Source organism: Carlito syrichta, unplaced genomic scaffold (genome assembly GCF_000164805.1).
Source record: "Carlito syrichta isolate Samal-C Ts95f unplaced genomic scaffold, Tarsius_syrichta-2.0.1 Scaffold278332, whole genome shotgun sequence".
Classification (NCBI taxonomy): domain Eukaryota; kingdom Metazoa; phylum Chordata; class Mammalia; order Primates; family Tarsiidae; genus Carlito; species Carlito syrichta.
The window spans coordinates 1-16359 of record NW_007222428.1 but is presented as its reverse complement, the minus strand read 5'-3'; the positions used below and the strand labels follow the sequence as shown (position 1 = coordinate 16359).

General features: G+C 42.7%; 1 protein-coding gene across 2 annotated transcripts; it reads right to left on the bottom strand.

Moving 5' to 3' along the window:
- Positions 1 to 14364: 14364 nt before the first annotated feature.
- Positions 14365 to 16134, bottom strand: LOC103254389 (C-C motif chemokine 4). Of its 2 annotated transcripts, none has more exons than XM_008052481.1 (3): positions 15895 to 16134; positions 15268 to 15382; positions 14365 to 14684 (listed from the first exon to the last, which is right to left on the bottom strand). In XM_008052481.1, the coding sequence occupies exons 1-3, from the start codon at positions 15965 to 15967 to the stop codon at positions 14597 to 14599; spliced, it is 276 nt and encodes a 91-aa protein (XP_008050672.1). In that variant the 5' UTR covers positions 15968 to 16134; the 3' UTR covers positions 14365 to 14596. The 2 variants fall into 2 exon arrangements, with proteins under 2 accessions (XP_008050672.1, XP_008050673.1); XM_008052482.1 differs by lacking the exon at positions 14365 to 14684 and adding an exon at positions 14733 to 14811.
- Positions 16135 to 16359: the final 225 nt, after the last annotated feature.

Genomic DNA, 16359 nt, shown 5'->3' with positions numbered 1-16359 from the left:
TTTTTTTTTTTTTGAGTAAGGCTCAAACTTCTTTGAAAACTGAGATAGGTGATCATGCATCAACTGAAGGAAAGAAGGCTCTGACTCAGACTCTTTCAAAATATCTGCTAATGTTTGAAACACATCAAAAATCCCAATGTTCACTCACTGTCCCCATAATTCCAGTTTGACTTTGAATGTAGCTGTTTTATCTGCTGACTTGAACATAGTTGTCCTTCTCCCCTGAAGTGACAGATTGATTTTGTTGAGCAGGTTGAATGTGTCACACAAGTAAGAAAGTTTTGCCACCCATTCTGTGTCACTGAAATGTGCTGCCAGTGGTGACTGTTTTTCTAAAACAAATCTCTGGAGCATCTCTCATAACTCAGAAACTCTGGTCAGTGATCTACCTTTTGAAAGCCTTATCTCACTTCTGTGCATAAGAGAAGACATGTGCATTCTGCATCCGTCTCCTCACAGAGCTGCGTAAACTGACATGAGTTAAGGGCATGTACTTTAATGGTTGATACTTTTAATTTTTTCTTTTAGATTAGAAATATAGTTTATTTAGAAAGTAAATTAGAGACAGAGAAGGAAAGAGGAGATTCACTACCCAAGGTAGGGGAGGGGACTAAAGCTGAAGAAACGCATGTCCTGGCCATAGCTCAAAGAGCACATGGTCACACCATAGCTTAGCAAGACAATGGCCAATGGTTGATACTTTTAATCACATCCTGCAAAACATTATTCAGTTCAGGTGACATTTCTCAGCTAACTGGCATTTCTCTATGGATGACACAGTACATAGACTTACATTCAGAAGCCACTTCTTTGATCTGAGTAATGAAACCAGAAAATCGTTCAGTCATAGTAGCCACTCCGTCCGAGCATATACTGACCAAAATGACCAATTTGGTTTTCCTGTTATGTGATCATTCATAGACTTGAATAGTTCTGCAGCTGTGGTATTGATTGGCAACAAAAGTGCACATAACATATCCTCATGGACATTCTCCTGAAAAATATATTGCATAAAAACAAGCATTGTTGCCTTGTTGTCAACATTAGTAGACTCGCTAACCTAGATTGCATACCACAGTGACTCACTAATCCTCTCTAACAATTGCCTCAAGATCCTCTGCTATTTCACCAATTCATCTAGTTACAGTGCTAGCTGAAAGATGAACACATGCCACCTTTTGAACTGCAGCTCTCCTAAAAGTTCATGACAAATGTCCTTAGCAGCAGGCAGAATCAACTCTTTACCAATAGTAAAGGGTTTCTTAGCTTTAGCAACACAGTTAGCCACTAAGAATGATGCTCTCAGTGCAGACATATTTAATGAAGTTGTGGCCTTCAATAATTGCTTCTGTTCTTCCTTTTCACATTTTTTTCTTTTGAAAAATTCCAAAGGCTTAATGCAGGGTACTTGGTCTCCATGTGGCGAAGCAGTTTTGAAGATTTCATGACTTCGTTGGATACCAGTTGCCATATATTATATAAAGTGGGCTTGGAGAATATGAATCACCTGTTGCAATGAATCCATAATTTAAGTAGGACTCTTGGCATTTTCTTTTAAATGCAGCTTTCTTTTTGCTGGCAGTCTTAAAGTCTTTTGCTATCTTATCATTGGGCCTTTCCCCCTTTTCAAAAAAGCCCTCCAGTAACATTTGTTTTTTTACTAATTTTAACTAGGGTTAGCTTAAGGACTTACCAAACCTTTGACTGAGACAAGTGCACAGTGCAGGAAAGAGGCACTGACCGAAGCAGTAAATAAAATAATCTGTGGGCCACCACGGACTAGAATAAGTGTCAGATTCTAACTGAAAGCCTGTAGATGCAGCTGTACAATTGAGGTACATCAACTCACTTGACACTCACAGATAAGGTTTTAATGAGTCTGCAAGCAATTGATTTATTATGGTCTCTGTGCAGTCAAACCTCACTGCTAATGTTAATCTGCATTTGCAGCTGCTAGCATCACCATCTCAGCCCTGCCTCACATCACCAACCATTACATTCTGATAAGGTGTATGTAACCTAAATCTCTCACATGCACAGTCACAGTAGGGTTTGCGCTCCTATGAAAATCTAATGCTGCCGCTGATCTGAGAGGAGACAGGTGTCAGGACACAGTCCTCCTTCAATTACTTCTCCCTCTCTTGCTCCTGATTTCATTTTCTAAAATATTTACTATATCTCAAATCTGGACTTTTAAGAGCTAAATATTTGCCAGTCTTATTATTGGAGTTCTTTCTAATCAAATCCACCTCCTCCTAGAGGAACACATATTAACCTTATATCTTGTAGCCTGAATGGAACAAACAAACGTCCTCTATATATCATCAATAAAGCTGTTTTGCTTTTGTATCATTCATGTGTTTACTGGAGTAGCACTTTTAATCTCCTTCAATAATTTATCCTCTGTATTCACAATTTGTCTAACTGGTACAAGAGGCCTAGTTTTCAGCTTATCTTGGTTTTTGACATGACTTCTTAGTTGAGCTTAATCATTTATACATTTTGATTTAAAAGGAGAAATGTGCAACCCTTGCTTTCACTTGAACACTTAGATGCCATTGTAGGGTTCATAATTGGCCTAATTTCAATATTGTTGTATCTCAGGGAATAAGGAGGCCCAAGTGGAAGGAGAGGAATTAGGGACTAGCCAACCAGTCAAGCAGTCAGGACACACACAACATTTATGGATTAAGTTCATTGTCTTATATGGGTGAGGTTTGTGGCACCCCAAAACAATTGCAGTAGTAGCATCAAAGCTCACAGACTGCAGATCACCATCATAGATAATAATAATGAAAATACTGAATTACCAAAATGTGACACGGAGACACAAAGTAAACACATGCTTTGGAAAAATGGCACCGATAGACTTACTTGATGCAGGGTTGCCACAAACCTTCAATTTTTAAAAAATGTAGTATCTCTGAAGTGCAATAAAGTGAAATGTAATAAAACAAGGTGTGTCTTCTATTTGCTCTCTTAGCCATTAAATCTAGGGTCAACTACAGGTGTGACCATCCCTCCTGGGGGAGGAGAGCAACAGTTAGCAAGGCAGTACTACTTCCACTCATTGCTTCTTCAGGTGGCCCCTGGAATGCAGGAGGACTAAGAAATCTTGGAAAGAAATCCTAGTGTGCTTATATTGGCAGGGGGAGGGGCATTATAGCCTGAAGAAGAAGAGGCTCAGGTACCGCAGACAGAGGTTGGACTAGAGGAAGACCTTTTGATTGTGTTCTGTTCTCCCCTCACTTTGTCCTGGAAGACTGTGGTTGTAAGGAAAACAGCAACTATGCCTGTCCTGCAGGGTCAGAATGATGCAATAATGTCACCATGGGATGCTGGCCTCTGTTCGCTTCTCCTCTAACCCCTTCCACCTCCCTATTCCCAACTCTAAAGTTTAGTTAGTTTAACAACCAAGGGAGACAGCTCTTGAAAATTAAATGTACCCAGGACAGAGATACTGCCATGGTGACTTTTGTGTGACAACTTGACTAGATTACAGTCCCCAGCTGTTCAAACACTGATCTAGGTGTTGCTGTGAAGGTATTTCGTGAATGTGATTAAAGCCCATAACCACTAACGTTAAGTAAAAGAGATCATCCTAGACATCTGTGTGGGATTAATTCAATCAGTCGAAAGGTCTTAGGGCAGAGCTGAAATTTTCCTGATGAAGAAGAAATTCCATAGCTTCACCTGTGCACAAGAATTCTAACCTGCCCTTCCTGGCAGCCAACTGTATGGGTTTTGGGCTTGACTTTTCAGTCCCATAATTATATGTCAGTTCCTTATACTCTTATTATATTTCTTCTACTGGTTTTGTTTCTTTGGTAGACCTTGGCTGACACAGCAGGTTCAGAGAGATTCCCCAAGAGACAAAATCACCTGTAGGATGTAAGGCAGTTGGCAAGCTGGGAGAAGAAGTGCCCTGAGTATGACATCACTCTGTTCTGTGGCATGACCCATTCCCCATCAAAATCACCAGGAAGGGTACAAGTAAGGACCTTACTTATTTTAGCCTTTCCCTTAAATTATACCTGAATAATCATAGAAGCCAATATCTCCAGGAGAATATGAGTTCCCAGAGGCGAGAGAAAAAAAAACAAAAACAAAAAAACTCAAGATATCTGAGGATCATAACTGATGTAAAAGAAGGATACAAACAATGCATTCTAGGTGAAACATTTAATGAACGAAATAGAGCAAGATAAGACATTGGATTGTAAGATGTGCTATATGAGAAGTAAAAGTTGTATTAGGGACAGGGACAGTTATGGGAGACCAAGGCTCAGCAGTTAAGTTTGAATCCTGGTGAATAGGCAACAGAAGTGAATGGTGCTCTAGGAGATGGAGCTTGCAGTAATTGGACAAGACTATCATTTTTGGCAAGACTTCTTTCAGAGGCCTCTGGTTCAAAGTCTGAGTCAAAGGCTTATCCCCAGAATACAATAGCTGATATTTCATAGGTCAAGCCTAATGCAGGGGTTGATATCAAGGGTTTTCTGGTTGGATTTTCCCCTGAAAAGTAAGGGCTTACTTGTCCAAGACTGATCCTTTACCTGTGGACCTCCTCCATAAAAAATAGCAATTTTGAGAGCTTCAGGCAATCAACCTGGGCTTGGACCCCAACCAGACGATAAGGCCAGGGAGGGGTGACAGTGCCTCCCAGCCATCAATACTGAGTTGGAGGAAGAGGGCTTCAGTTCCTGCAGGTAGATTGTATCCTAACTTAAGTCTAGGGCAGGAGCTGGCATTAATGACTCATGTCACTTAAAGCCCCACATCAGAAGGGTTAAGGTCACTCTCCTGGAGTTAGGCATTCAGTTCTGCTAGATGTCAATGCATTGCCTTAGAATGCGCTATTCCCACATCTGTTCATGCTCCTTCTGAGTCTTACCCCTAAAGGTTGCTCCAGTAAGCCTGCTCTATGCGGTATGGTTATTTGTTTTTTTTTATTTTTTTGAGTCAGAGTCTTGCTCTGTTGCCCAGGCTGGAGTTCAGTGGCAAAATCATAGTTCACTACAGCCTCAAACTCTTGGGCTTAAGTGATCCTCCTGCCTCAGCCTCCCGAATAGCTGAGATTACAGGTGCGAACCACTCTGCCTGGTTTCATTTAGTTTTGTTTGCTTGATCAAAGTGATATTCACAGAATACTTGAGAAAATATTCTAATATCTTTCACCCAGTCTGGAGATATAGACATAGAAGAAGAAAAGAATTAGGTTGGAGGACCGCTTCTCTGACAGGCTGATATCCTTGTTGCCTTATATTTATGGGCCAAAATGGAAAGACTGACTCAGCCTGAATAATGCCACAGATACAGCTTATATTGGGCACAGGCTTTTTAAAAAGTGATCACCCCCTCACCCCCTCACTATAGAGCTTCATCTTCTCGGGCTACAATTCCATGAATGGGGAGTAGCTGGGAATGGACTGTGAAAGAGTTTACTGTTATATCAAGCATGGATTCATGAATTCATGAGAAATCTTCTGGGACTGGCTAGCAGACACATTTATAGACATCCAGTCCATTTTTCACATGGCCATCAAAGCCACCCTTCTAAAACACAAAATTTGGTTGTGAATTTTCCTCTGCTTAGAAACCTCCAGCAGTTATCATACATACTCTTTGGCAGGCAGCTCATTGCTCTTTGGACCCTGACTTGGATGACCTACAGTCCCCCTCAGACACTGCAGCATTGATCCACTGCTGTTGCACTTCCCTCCCCGCTCAACCTCCTCCCCCACTGCCCCAGCACTCCAAAGAGGGCTGACGCTTCTCCCTTGTCTGAATTTCCCTTTCTTGTCTGGCAAATTTCATGCAACTTTTAGGCTTTCCTTTAATTGTTCTCTGACAACTTTTCCAATTGCCCCAGACATAGCTAATGACTCCTCTCTTTGCTCCACAAAACAGTAGAAATCTGTACAAAGAGAGAGCTGTAATATAGGTCTGTTTCCCTGGCCTATCTTTACCTTTCTTTTTTTCTTTTTAGCACAATGCCTGCCTGGCACAGGAAGTCCTCGTAAGTTCTCTTCCCTTCTCTTCTTCCTTCTAGGATCACCCATTTCCCAGAAAAAATTAAACCCCTTTGGTGGTGGGAGAAGGAGAGTGAGAAACCCTTGGTTATTAATGACCATGTGAAAAATGAATTTTAAAAAAATGACCGTGTGGATCTAGGATCATGGTTACTTATCTTAGAGCTGCTCAGGTCTGTCTTTGGACAGGGAGGGCATCAGATAATGCAGCCAGGTGTCCTCTGCCGTTCACTTTTAGTTCTTTCTCTGAGAGTTATCCTGACTCCTATGTGCAGTGGACAAGTGAACATCAGTCTGCACCAGCAAAGTCCCCTGAGAACTTGTCCATCCCTTGGATGGCTCATGACTGGGTTATCTTCATTTGTAAAGAGGAAGTTTACAGACACCACCACATCCATTGCTGCAGCGTTTTATTACCTAGGGACACCATTTATCTCCTGAGCACTTTTCAAGACAAATCTCGTAGACTCCTTCAGGCACCTCAGGACAGACTCCAGGTTTTGTCTCCCTGAAATATACAATGGTATCTATAGATCCTGCAGCGGTCACTGAGATGAGGATGCTGGAGTTCTGAAGCCCTCATTGCTGGTAGAACTCCAGCCTCTCCCGTGTCTTCCTTTGAGTCCCTGGGTTCTTCTCTCAGTTTCATCAGTGTCACTCTCACTCTTAAGTTCCCATTTTCACAATCTGGCCCTTGGTAGAATGCTCTCCCTGCTCTGAAGTCTGCGGACTCTCACAGGAATGAAATCTGCACTGTCATAACCCCCTTCTTTCTACCCAATAAGAAGACATTACAAAATCTCTGCTCACAGTCAGCCATCTTTCCATCTCACACATACCCCATGTTTATACCCAGGCTGGTCCCACTCAGAGATCCAGGGCAATCTCCTACTAAGAAAAGTGGACCCACTTTTGATCTCCAACTTCCATCAGACCCAACTCAATCTGCTAAGAAGGATGAGAAATGCAGGGTGATTGCTCCTGCAGATAAAAAGAAATGGGTCAGATGAATGCAGCAGGCATACTGCCTGCCTCTGTGTAAGACCATCTTCAGGTCTGAGGCTGGGCTCAGAGCCTCAGAGCTAGGATGCTCTCAGCACACTCACTCCTGAAAGAAGAATTCTGAATGCAAACCGTTCCATCCTCACCGTCATAAAAACCCCCAGAATGAAGGCCTTTATTGTGACACACACACAGAGAACAATTTTTACCTTCAATGCCACCAGAAAGGAAGGAGGCAGTAGGGCAGGAAGTATATAAAAATACAAGCTCTCCAGAGAGGTCTCCCAGATGAACCAGTTCCTGTTCTACTTCACAACTAGTTTCTCTGTAATTATAGTAATGTTTCTTAGAGATGTAGTGGCCTAACAGGAGACATTTAGAAAACTTTTTAGTACTTTGTTTATCGTTATATCCAACTTGGCACAGGTTTTCTTACTGCTTTCAGGAATGATGACCAAAAAAAAAAAAGGATTGTCTCTGTGTAATTTAGAGTCTCAGAGTGACAGCTTAAGCTATGAAGGCTGGTGTCACATGTCAGGGCCTGCCTGGGGCTTCCTGGAGATCCAGTGGCAAGAGGACTTGAAGGGCTTTTGGGAGAGATGACCAATGTGTGATTTCACTCACTGGCGAGACAGAAGATCAAAGGTCACAAACTGATTGGGACCCTTGAAGAGGAGAGACAGGATCCATCTTGTTGACTGGTGACCTCTGACTTCTGCTCTGTACGGAGATTCCTAGAGAGAGTGCTGCATGGGTGAGCTAAAGAGTGAACCAAATGACAAGAAAATAATACCAAACATTCTGTAGGGGCCTGAGTAGGAAGCTTCCCCTCGCTCCTAATGTGACCCTGCCAATCATCCACAGTGGTAAGAATCTACTAATGTAAATACTAAGAACAACTCAAATAAAACCTAATGCCATTGTTAAAATGGTGAATTATGACAAATAGTCGTTTTCAAAATTAACATTAATCTTTGATTTTTAAATGAGTTTTGTGAGTCATTTACCACAAGCGAAATATGTACAATATGACAAAAACAACTATTGCACTGCTCTTGCCTTTCTAAAAATTTCCAATTTATGACATCACACATGTCCTTCAACATCAATTACCTCTTTTTGTTTCTTTTACCCTAGAAGTAAAGTAAGCACAGATCTGTCCACAGCAAATCCGTCCTCACGATGCTCTGCCTCCCCCTCTGTGCTCTGCTGCAGGCAGGCTTGTTTTCGCCTATTTTGTCAGAAGTTTAACCTGCTCATGGCTTTTCTTGGTAATGTGTATTTATTTATTTATTTGTTTATTTTTTGAGTTGGAGTCTCACTCTGTCACCCAGACTGGAATGCAGTGGCTGCTCCCGGCCACCGCAGCCTCGACCTGCTGGGGCTCCAGCAATCCTTCCGCCTCAGCATTCCAAGTAGCTGGAACACAGGCGTGCGCTACCACACCCGGCTAATTTTTTTGATTTATTGTAGAGATGAGGTGTCGCCAAGTTGCCCAGGTGGGTCTCGAACGCGTGGGCTCAGGCAATCCACTCACCTCAGCCTCCCAAGGCGCGGGATTACAGGCTGAGCCACCGAGCCCGGCTGGTAATGTGTATTTAATAGAGAAGATTTTGCTGTCTCTATACCTAGAAAGCAAAGTAAGTATAAACTAAAGATATTCAAATTACAAGTCACTTAATAGCATTTTGTACATTAAAAATGACAATTCTACAAGTAGTCTTTTAAAAAATTTCTCGTACAAATAGCTTTCTATTTAGACCTGTTTAAGGCTGTGGCTAGTGATGTCCGTGTAACAGTCAGTGCTCCTGGTTGTTGATCTGCAGAATCAGAAGTGTACAAGCACATGAGCCAATCGTGTGTTGGGTACCAGTGAGGAATCACAGGCTGGTACCAGCACTCAGCCCAGCATGTGGAGGAGAGGAGGACTCCAGAGGGAACCCAGACAGAAGGAGTTCTCTGCCTGGAGCCGGTCTCCTTTGCGGCAGAGGATGGACTCTTCCTGCAGATTGCTTTTATAAAAAAAAAAAAATTCAAAGTTTCATATGTATTTTCAGAAAAATACATATTTCACAATAAGAATGTGATGTTGTCACCTTGTCTGAAGGAGAACTTGTGTTCTATTTTTGGTGTTGATCTTCTTACAAATTATTCACTAGCCACAAATTTTGACATTAGATACTTCTAAAGTACCCCCCAAAATTGCCTAAAAGACAGTCTCATTTTTCCTATGTAAAGTACATACTGAAATGTCACAGTAATCACCTTTAGATATACATTTTACTAACTCAGTGACTATAGAATTTATAAGTAGCCCATGAAATAGTCTTATGAAACTTACCGAGGATGCCTCCAGCAAACCCTTATTTAGGGAGTTGAGTAAAAGGGAAAGAGGGCAGCATTATCAAATTTTTAAAAAGTGGTTTTTTGGGGTTTTTTTTGTCAGAAATAAATTTGTCCCACAGCATAGCTGGCAAGAACTTTGTAAATCTAGGCCTGTAAAAGGAAAGGCTTAAAGCACCCTCAGGATAAACTGCTTGGGGGGTGCTCATCTGTCAGGAATTCCAATGGTCAGTTAGAAACTTGAATGGGCAGACTTTATTTTGAATCATAGATCCAACAACCTCCTCTGCAGGCTGCCTGGAAGATTCAGGGACTCACTTTTTTTAAGTAAAGGCGAAGAGGACAAGCTCTTTCAACCTTTGAAATCAAGGGGCTACAGAAAGGCAGGATGGAAAGGAGAGAGGTTTACAATTCAAGGTAGTTATACGTAGGAAGGTCATACAGAGGAAGAACTAATATGAATCAGATTGGCCTGCAGAGCTCACAAATGAGAATAAAACAAAACCAGTGTCCTCACACTGTGTATCTACCTCTTGATCTCTCAGAACCTCCATTTTTCTCATCTTTAAAATGAAAATATCTACTTGAGTTTTTGCCAGAATTAAAGAAGTCTATACATAAAACTCATGCAATGTATTTCCTAGCACATTAAGGAACTTAGTAAATGATAGTACTCCTCTGCTTCCAACCCCTAGCAGACGGAGGAAAGGACTTGTTAAGGAGGTACACTAGGAGGCACTGAACCTAACTAGTATCTTTGTGAGGAGTCAGGGGATGCAGGGTCTTGAGAGTCAGAAGGTGCTAATGCAGCATGAAGAAATGATATCCTGCAGCTGTGCTATTCTCCCAGTTGGGAGTGTCTCCACAGAAGGAGAGGGTCCCTCAGACCATTGTGTTAGAATCAAGCCTGCCTTTCCTGAAAAAGAAAGTTGATTTTCTGTTTTCTTTTAAATGTACATATTTGACACACTTATCATATGTAGTGATCCCTCACTATCTGCGGGGGATTGGTTCCAGGACTCCACACAGATGCCAAAAGCCACAGATGCTAAGGTTCTTGATATAAAATAATGTAGTATTTGCATATAACCTATGCTCATTCTTCCATATACTTTAAATCATCTGTAGATTACTTAAAATGCCCATCACAATGTATATGCTGTGTAAAGTGTTGTTATACTGTATTATTTTGTTGCTGTATTTAAAATTATTTTTAATTGTTCAATTATTTTCCACCCATGATTGGTTGAATCCATGGATGAGGAACCCACAAGTATGGAGAATCAACTGTATTTAAAAATAAACTAAAAGGTAGAAGAACACATTCACAATTTTGTCCCTCAATTTTTACCTCTTTTTCCATTTTCCTGTTTGCTAGATTCAATAAGAACCCAAGAAGAGAGAAGTTTTGAAGGGAGAACAGGTGGCGACAAGTGGAAAAGAGAGGGAGTGTTAGTCCCCTTGGTCCATAAAAGGTGAATGTGGACTGCAGCTCAGGATTTGGCCGTGGTCACTGGTCCCAGTTACCAGGAAGAAGATGGTGGGTATTTTCACCATCCTCAGTTCAACTCACTTCCTTGATCCCTGCCTCTGCTTGCTTGATTCCTGGTTCCCTGGAAGGAAAATGCCTATGTCAATGAAAGCATTATGGAAGGTTCTGGATTTAGGTGGAATTGGAGGAGAAGAACAGAAAGTTTTCATGAACCAGTGCAGGAGGAAACTGACTCCTCTCTCTCATCTGGAGAGTGAGTTGGGGGAGGTAGGCACTTCAAGGGAGAAGAAAATCAGGGCCCCCATCTAGAAGCTGTTCTGTAAACCATAGCTCCTTTCACTTGACCTTCCTTATCTTTTCTGGCTCTGACACCCCACCCAGAAAGTTGGAGAAACCTCACTTGGAAAGTGAGACAGATACCAGCTCTCTGGTCCCAGTGTAAGAGAAGAAAGTTGTATGAAAGGAGGAGAAAGGAAAAAACGAAACATCACATTGTGCAACAGGGGAAGTCCCACATTGCCACACTTCGAGGATTCCATGCTGTCACTTGTAATTCCTGGTTGAAACATTTCTCCACGAGGCTGTCCAGGCCTCCTGCTGCCTTTCCTGGTGACCCTGCCTCTGTGGAACTGAGTTCCTCCTGTCAATATGCTGAGGGGCGAGGAGGTGTGGGGAAAGGACTCCATCGTGAGGGAAGAGACCCAGAGTCCAGCACTAGCCCTACCCTCTCACTAATAATAGACAGAGACAGACCATGGCTCTGCTCTGGGCTGCATCTGACAATGAGAGGATGGACTCTTTTCCAGACAGGAATCCAAGACCCCTCAGAATACCATCGGAGTCTCAAGAAGAGGTACATTTTCTAAGGGCTTGTCCCCTCGGTCAAGCCTCCACCCCCATACTTAGCCACTGAAGCAGAATCTCCTCCTGAGATGAGATGCCTCTCCTCGTCATAGTCCATCTCCTTGGAATGTTTCCAGCTCACCCTGGGTTTCTCCTGCAGAGAAAGTTTGGCCTGCCCTCTAGAATGTTTCATTCCTGTCTGCACTTATCTGTAGGGGGTCACTATCAGTGACTCTTCAGTTGGTGGTTATATTCATTTCCTATTGCTGCTGTAAATAAAATTACCACAAATTTGGCGTCTTAAAACAACACACATTTGTTCTTTTAAAGTTCTGGTGGTCAGAAGTCCGAAGTCAGTTCCCCTAGGCTGTACCCCTTCTAGGGGGAAAATGATTTCTTTGCCTATTCTTGCTCCTAGAACTGTGTCTAACGTTCCTTGGATTGTGGCCTCTTCCTCCATCTTCAAAGCTAGCAGCCTAGCCTCTTGCTTCAGTAGTTATATTGCCACTTTCTCTTCTATCATCATATTTCCTTCTGCCTTTCTACTGTAAGGATACTTGTAGCTACATTTAGGGCCTGACCAGATGATCCAGGACAGTCTCCATATCAACTTCCTTAACTTGACCATATCTCCAAAGTCACTTTTGCTACTTAAAGTAACAGTCACAAGTGTTCTGGGGATGACAATGTGTACATCTTGAGGATCGTTATTCAGATACCATAGTGATCTATACCTTGTCTCAGATCTGGAGATCATCCGTTCTCTCTCCAAGCCCCCCTCAGAATAGAATTGTGTATCTTTCTCCAAATACACACCCTAACCTTTCAGAACATCCCAACTCCCCCTCCCTTTGCTTTCTTTAGGCCCTGAGAGTGTTCTTGGATAGTGCCATCTGATGTAACTTTCTACAATGATGAACAGTTCTGTATCTGTGCGGTCCAACACGGTAGCCACTGGCCACATAGGGTTACTGAGCACTTGAAATGTAACTAGGTGACTGAGGCACTGAATTTTAAATTTTATTTAATTTTGATGAAATTTAATTGAAATTTAAATAGCCACTCTGGCCAGTGACTATCATGTTGGACGAAAGCAGAAGCTAAGGCCAGACAGGTTCTTTGCTGCTACTCCTCCTCACATCTGTTCTGGATCATCTCTGCCCCCAACCTCCTTCTCTCAGGCCCTACAGAATCTGAAGGGGGTTTCCGCCAGGGCTCTGGACTGATCGGGGTAGCTAAGGGCAGGACAAAGAAGGGAATTTTATCTACTGGCCCCAAAGAAGCACAGGGCCTCAATTCTGCTTTTGCTTAGGACTAAGAACACTCCCATAACTTTTAAGGTAACCTTTACCTTATCCTTCCCACTCAATGGGTCTCCCTTTTGGGGACCACACAGGTTTGTCACTAGGGCAGGTACACAGGAAAAGGACACTAGCATGAGAGTTGGCACGGGCCAGAGTTCTGCTCTGCCACACACTTGCTGAGCGGCTTTTGGCAAGTTTCCATCAAATGAGAGACTTGAACCAGATGTTCTTTTTAAAAAAAAATAATTTTATTTTAAAAATGTGGGGTACAAATGAGGGTTAGGTACATACATAGTCATCATACAGGTAACATGTGGGTACCCTTATTTGATGTTATGAGCCCCCCGCCCCCGGCTGTGTCCCGCTACTGCCAATACCAGGATCAGATATTCTAAAGGCTCCTCCTAGCTTTAGTAGACTATAAACCTGTGTCCCATGGATTGGGCTTTATTGTGCATGTAATTCTATTTCCGACCCATGTAATAGGAAGTTCTGTTTGGAGATTTAAGTCATCATGGCTTTAGGTTACTCCTGTAATACTTTCAAAGCAAATCAGACATTTATCCTTCTGTCCTCATGAGAACACTTTACCTTTGGGCTTTAGAGTGTTGATCCATTAACAAACTCATCTGATCCTCGTGACAATCCTGATAGATACTATGCCCATTTTAAGTGAAAAAGTTGAGGCTCAGAGAGGGAAGGAGAGAAGCTTCCAGGGGTATGGATCCCTATGAGTGCTTTACACAACACCTAATAAGAGTTCCTTCAAAGTGGTTAATATTTTCCCCATTTTACAAGTATAAAAACTGAGGTCCAGTAAGGCAAGATGACTTTCCTAATGTTATGTTGATAAAAAAGATGATGAAATCAATTTTCTGACCCTGAATTACTTTCTCTTCCCTCTATACTGTGCTGTTACCCCAAGTTATAACTTCTCCAAAGATGTTGAAATGCCAAACTTCAGTATCACAGTTATCCTCTTGGATCAGTCTTTCATGATGCTCTTCAAGCAGACCTACAAGCCTCAGCAAATCACTTCACCTCTCTGTACCTTTGTTTCCTTATCTGTGAAGTTGGAGGCAATAACTCTATTTCATAAGGGTGTTAAATCCTTGTTAAAAGTATCATATGAGATCATGTATTGAGAGTGTTTAGTCCACAGTACATACTAAGGACCCAGAATTGTTTATACTTACTGCTTTTAGAAACTATAATCTATCCCTCTTAAAAGTACTAGGTAATTCCTTTCACCCCAAATCAAATTAAAATCACAAAGAAACTGTCTACATTTTTAAACAAGTTTTATTATGAAAACACACAAAGTCAACTGCATTATCCATGTATCTGTAACAGCATTGATGGTGGACCATCCCCATGGGGGACACGTATCCTTTGGCAAAACAAACATAAATAATGGAAATAACACAAAATACAATAACACAGCACATGATAAAGATTAAATTAAGATAAGGGACAGGAACTATGGGGAGGAGTGGTGAGGTTAGAGAAGACGTGTCTCACTGAGAAGAATCAGGGCTTAAGTGACCCTCTCTGAAGACTTCTTGGCCAGAGCCTAGAGCTCAGTTCAGTTCCAAGTCATACACGTATTCCTGGACCCAGGGCTCACTGGGGTTGGCGCAGACTTGTTTGCCCTTTTTGGTTTGGAATCTGTAGAACAAGGAATGGACAGATTAGAATCCCTTAGGACTTTTGAAGTCATCTGGCACTATCCCTTGTCTGTGGTAGGCATCGTCCTCTTCTTGACTGTGGTCCATGTGGGGCAGTGGGATCCATTCTAGGGCAGTGCTGGAACCAGAGTCCCTGCAACTTACACCCACTGGATTTAGCTGTGGTCCCAGGGGTTGGAACCCCAGATTAGAGACCACTCGGTATTGAATCAACATGAATAGATCTCCCCATTCCCTATAGCCCCTAGCAATGACTTTCATATGTTCTTTCTAGCATGGTTTAGAAAATCAGCTAATGTCTCATGTGACCTTTTTAGGTTTTCCTGGTTTCCTTGCCTCCGGGTAACTTCCTTTCCAGTACCCACTTCCCCTCCTTTGGCTCCCACTCAACCACCTCAGCACTTGAAAGTGACTTCATGACCTGTGTTCTCACTGCTCTCTGGGAGGGCTTTAGCCCTGAGAATTGCCTCTTCGCTGTTTGATTACCCCCTACCCCAAGTTGGCCCCCTTTTAAATCCTGCCCTCACTCTTGCCTCCCAGAGCAGTCCAGGGTTGATACTCACACCACGGCTGGCTGGGAGCAGAGGCTGCTGGTCTCGAAGTAATCTACCACAAAGTTGCGAGGAAGCTTCCGCAGGGTGTAAGAGAAACAGCAGGCGGTAGGAGGGTCTGAGCCCACTGGAAGAAAAGACCAGGATGAGATCAAAGCTCTACTGTTCATTTTGCCTTTTAGTTATAGATATTCATTGAGCATCCCTATGGAGCTACCAGAGTTCCACACATGACCCCTTGGATCCATTTCCACCAACCCTCAGTGGGAGTCTTACTCTGAATACAGGATCCTCAGAGAAGAACAAGAATTCTAGAATGTGGGAACTGGATTGAGTCTCAGAACATGTCTCACTACCTTCATATTACAGATGGGGAAACAAAGGCACAAAAAGGCCAATTCTATAGCCTGACTTCTAGTCTATCCTTTTTTCTCTACTGGTTGCTAATTCTCAATAAAACAAAAACTTTAATGTTGTTGTATGTCTACTAGACCCTACAGTTAACAGCAGAGTACTTGAAAATCTTCCCAGCTCCTTTTTATCTCATCCACAGATCCCACTGTTGGACCAGCCCCAACCAGAAAAGTGAACTCTGTCTATACTTAACTCCAGAAGCAGCAGCTGAAAGAGTAGACTTACTTGGTGCTGAGAGTGCCGGCGAGCAGAAGGTGGCCACTAGAATGAGGAGAGAGACAACAGCCACACACTTCATGGTCTTGGTGGAGGAGAAGTTTTCCAAGAGCTGAGGCTATAGCAATCAGAAGCTTCAGAACCCAACTGTGTCCTGTGCTGAGACTGAGTTGGAAACCTCTCTTTATAGGGACTCTGAGGCCAGGGACAACCATGGTGGCACAAGAGGGTGAACGGAATTTCCAGGGTAGAGATGATGTCATGGCTCCTATAAGGAAACTGAAGCTGGCGGAGAGTGAGGAGTTTCTCTCAGCTTCTGTTCCCCAGGGTGATGTCATCACAGAGGAAAGAGGGGGGAGGTGTAGGGGAGAATAAGTGGGCTGCACTCTAGAGGGAAGTGATACAACGAGACAGTGACTGAGACTGAGGAAAGAGTTGTAAACCTCAGAGGAAACGATAAGACATTCATACCTG